Source organism: Harpia harpyja, chromosome 3, assembly GCF_026419915.1.
Source record: "Harpia harpyja isolate bHarHar1 chromosome 3, bHarHar1 primary haplotype, whole genome shotgun sequence".
In the NCBI taxonomy this organism is placed as follows: domain Eukaryota; kingdom Metazoa; phylum Chordata; class Aves; order Accipitriformes; family Accipitridae; genus Harpia; species Harpia harpyja.
In genome coordinates, this window is record NC_068942.1 from 20,773,036 (window position 1) to 20,777,321 (window position 4,286).

General features: G+C 40.3%; 1 protein-coding gene across 1 annotated transcript; it reads right to left on the reverse strand.

The window, feature by feature from the left end:
- Positions 1–705: 705 nt before the first annotated feature.
- On the reverse strand, positions 706–2,664 carry HTR1E (5-hydroxytryptamine receptor 1E). Its single transcript, XM_052781567.1, has one exon. The coding sequence runs from the start codon at positions 2,647–2,649 to the stop codon at positions 1,555–1,557; it is 1,095 nt and encodes a 364-aa protein (XP_052637527.1). The 5' UTR covers positions 2,650–2,664; the 3' UTR covers positions 706–1,554.
- Between the last annotated feature and the right edge of the window lie 1,622 nt (positions 2,665–4,286).

Below are 4,286 nucleotides of genomic sequence, written 5' to 3' on the forward strand. Positions count from 1 at the left end.
AACATTTTTCAGAGATGGCTTCCAGTGCTGTTACAACACTTTTGCTACCTCTAATATTTGTTTTGATGGATTTGGAGCTGCCATGCTATAGTTCACTGTTATTGCATGTCAGGTTGATGTATGTGGTATTTTCTATACGGTATGTCAGTATAATTCAAAAAGAATTTGTCCAGAAAAATGGACAGGGAAGAAAATTATGGTGGAAGGTAAGTAATCAATATTTAAACAGTGCTTAGGAGTTGCTAATGGACAATACCAGATTCTCAGCTTTGATTTTGCCCCTTCCCAGTCTGATTTCCACAATACCTGAACGAGGACATTTTAACTTTCATAGGCACAGAAGACAGGATATGAAGGACTCTCTGCCTGTCTCTCAAGACAAGGGAAGTAACTCCGTGAAGGACTCCTAGAACAAGAAATCCTGTTAGAGGACCCCATCATAGGTTAAGTTGTCAAGAATGTCATTGTGAATTGTAAGATGACAATAAGGCAGACTTGCAGACTGCTATTTAAAAAAATAATTTTCCCTAATTTTTTTTTTTTTGCTGCTGTTCAAACAGAAGATAATTCAGCTTTAGATGATGTTTCTGAATTTCCGTATATTGCTGACCTGCTGAAAAGGTATCCAGTTGTTTAAGTCTGCGGGGTAAGATCAGTTGATCCATGTGGTTGTGTGCTGCAAGGTCCAGGTGAAGTGTGGCACAAGTGAATAATGCTACCCCAGAACTGACCAAGGCACAAGGTCTGAGCCCTGAACAAATATGTTTAGTGGTATTAAAAATGTCACCAGTCAGACATGCAGCTGGTCTTACAAGTGTGACACTTGCTAGCTGCATCCTCCCAGTTGCCAAACAAACTGCACAGGTGTCTGCCCAATACTTTGAACATAAATCTGAAATCTTAGACAAAAAGAGCTACTTACATAACTATTTTGGAGTACAAAATGGGATCCATTTTTAGATGGAATGAACTGAACTTTGCTTTCTGTTTTGCGAGTGTATTCCTGAAGAAAGGAATGGTTTATTCAGCCTTAGCCCTAGCTGGAAATGGTGGTTATCTTCCTTCTAAATGGCTGTTACAGTTTTCTCAGAATGCTGCAGTAAAGATTTGCTGTTTAGCTGTCATGACCATGAAGTGTTTATTAATTTTTGCATACGTATTTATGGGGTTCAGTTTATAAGCCTTTCTATTACTACAATGCATGATAATTTAGACATTTGATTCTTAAATGAAAAAAGTATAAAAGTGAATATTGTTGTATGCTTCTTGAATCATTGATTACACAAAATGTCTTAAACATGAGTATCTAATAGTTTCTTCTTTTTGTTGTTTCATTGCTAAAAATCTGTTCCTTTGTAGAATAAATTTATTTCAAACTCTTTACCATGAATAACACTAGAGGTAAAAAACGGCAGAATGAATTACAGGCTAAAGATAAGTCAAGCAAGTAGGCAAACACAAAAATCCCCTTTATCAAGGGAAATGGTGACAGAGTCAAATTATTTTGCTCGTTCTTAAGGCCAGGAGTCACGTCGTCATCATCTCCCGCTACTTCTAAGTATGTTCTCGACACCTGATGAGCTTTCTAAAGGCCAGCTTGAAATCTTCGTTAAAGCTAGTGTACAGCAAAGGGTTGATAAGGGAGTTGACATATCCAAGCCAGGTCAAGAAGTCTGCTACTTCTGGAGAGACAGTGCAAACGTGGAGGCCCACAAGCAACTCCTTGATGAAAAAGGGCAACCAGGACAAAATGAAAGCACCTAAAATCAGCCCCAGAATGCGAGCAGCCTTTCGTTCCCGCGTCGTGGAGATCTGCTGCCGGTCGCCGGCCAGGTCCAGGTCATTCTCAAAAGGAGGGATCCTCACGGACGCGTTGATTTTATCAAACTCTGTGGTTGGGTCGGATGTGGAGAAGTCCGAGACGCAGAATGTCTGTGTGAGTTTGCAACTGGCGAAGGAGTTTTGGCTGTCAGTGCTCCTGTTGCTGAGGTGGCGGCTGGAACCCCGCTTTTGGTAAAGGCTCTTTGCAGCGTGGTAAATTCTGTAGTACAGGATCAGGATCAAAGTCAAGGGGATGTAAAATGCCCCAAATGTGGAATAAATAGTGTAGATGACGTGATCGTGCTGAATGCGACACTCACTGGGAATATTGACGCTGTGGTGATTTCTCCAAAACAAAGGGGGCATTGATATGAAAATGGAGATAGTCCACACAGTGACTATCATCAGCCCAGCCCTTTTTGCTGTTCTTTTCCTGGCGTATTCGATAGCGTCTGTGATTGCCCAGTACCTGTCCAGAGCAATGACACACAGATGAAGGATTGAACACGTGCAACAGGTCATGTCGACGCTAAGCCAGATCTCACAGATGAAGTATCCCAAAGTCCATTTATCTATCATTATGTAAGTGATGCTCAAGGGCATGACGAGAACAGCAACAAGGAGATCTGTCACAGCTAGTGAACATATTAAATAATTTGCCGGCTGGTGGAGCTTCTTGGTTGTAGAGATTGCCGCAATTACAGCAGAATTCAGCAGCATAGTCAAGGTTGTGATTGTGGCCAAGGTCAGGGTAATGAGCATCTTTTCAGTTACTGTTTTTGGCTTCGTAGCCACATTGGCTTCAGTGGTGCAATTTGTGAAATTCATTTTCCCCTCCAGGATGCACAGTGAAAGAAGAAGTTGCTGCTTCATGTAATGAAAAGTTCCAGGTTCAGAAGTCACCCATTTGAAAGAGGGACAGAGATGCTCCAGGTGCAACTTTTGGGTTTTTTTTTTTTTTTTTTTTTTTTTTTTATAATCCCATATTCAACAGAGCAGCAAAAAGCTTCCAGGTTTCCTCCTGTTCATTGTTTTCCTAGAAGATAAAACCACATCTGTTAGTGAACCTAGAAAAATCCCACCTTTTGGCAAAAAGTCCTACGCTTCTAATACTGCCACCTCAAATAAAAATTTTGGTCTGTTTTTCCTTCTCTTCTCCTCTCCTGCCTTTTCTCCCCTTTTTTCTCTGCATTCATAGTTTGTTTCTTTTTCTTCTCCAAAGGGGCCTTTGGGCCAGATTTCCTGCTGATGTGAACTGGTTGTTTCTTATTTGGCTTTGGAGATCTTGCTTAAAGTGGGAGGCTGGACTAAGGGACCTCCAGAGGTCCCTTCCAACAAACATTTCTATGATCTCTCTGAATTATTGATACTAGGAGCTAGTCCTTTTCCTGCTTGTTAAATAGGCTCCAGCAGATGAAGAGCTGAGGAAATCTGCCTTTTCATTTTAGTTGCTGTATGAGAGGGATCAATTACTTCTATATATCACCTTTGGAAAAAAGAAACAGAGCAGCCTATCTCAGAGAAGCCATGCCAGCGTTTCATAGTTTTCTATTCTGCTTTTTCATATCCATGTCTGTATTAATATCTTGGAAACAGTACTTAAAAATTACTTGAGTTACCTTTAACATGCAGCTTTCAAACAATGTTTAAAGCTTTATGGCAAACATTTAGTTTTACACAGCACATCAGTGTTGCTAGGAGCTTATATAGTTTTGGCTAATTATTCCTGATATTTCACATATCCCACTGCATGTGTCTTCAGAGGAGACAGACAAAAAGCTTTTGTTTTTGCTTTGAGATTTCTATCAAATTGTGCTCCCTATCAGGCAGTCCAGTATGATGCAAGGTACAAACAATAATTTTAAAAAAAGGTTTAATTTTGTTTCAGGAGTTCATATGTCTTTTCCATATATCCCAAATGTTGACTGAAGCCAGAGTTAGCAGTCTGTGAGATGCAACTTGGGATACCCTCAGGGGACTTGCTTACTCATTTGTAATTTATCTTGGCATAAAGGATGTAGAAAACTGAAAGCCTGAATCCTTTTCCATTAAAATAAACAGAAAGATTCCTTCCCCTGGCTTCACTTAAAGAAGAGTAAGGAGTCCTCTAGGATAGGTGTACAGGTTCCCTCAACAGGCAGGGGAATGAGATAGCGGCTGCCAGAAATACACTTGTCCCCTCTCAAGACAAGTCTTTAAGGCAGACAGTGTGAATCTCATCCTGGAAATGCTGATCTTTCTCTATTTTGACTACAAGTGGTTCCTCCATAGTTACATTTAGAATACAAGCCTGATTTTTAGATGGCTAAATTTGAGAGGTAAAACCCATCCTCACTGACACCAGTGGGACTTGGATTAGGCTCTGAGAGAGAGTTTGCACATGCAAGCTAATGAGGAATTAAGAATTTGAATGAGGAATTATGAATTTAAAGCTAGTCAGATGCTTAGCCCTGTGTACATATGCT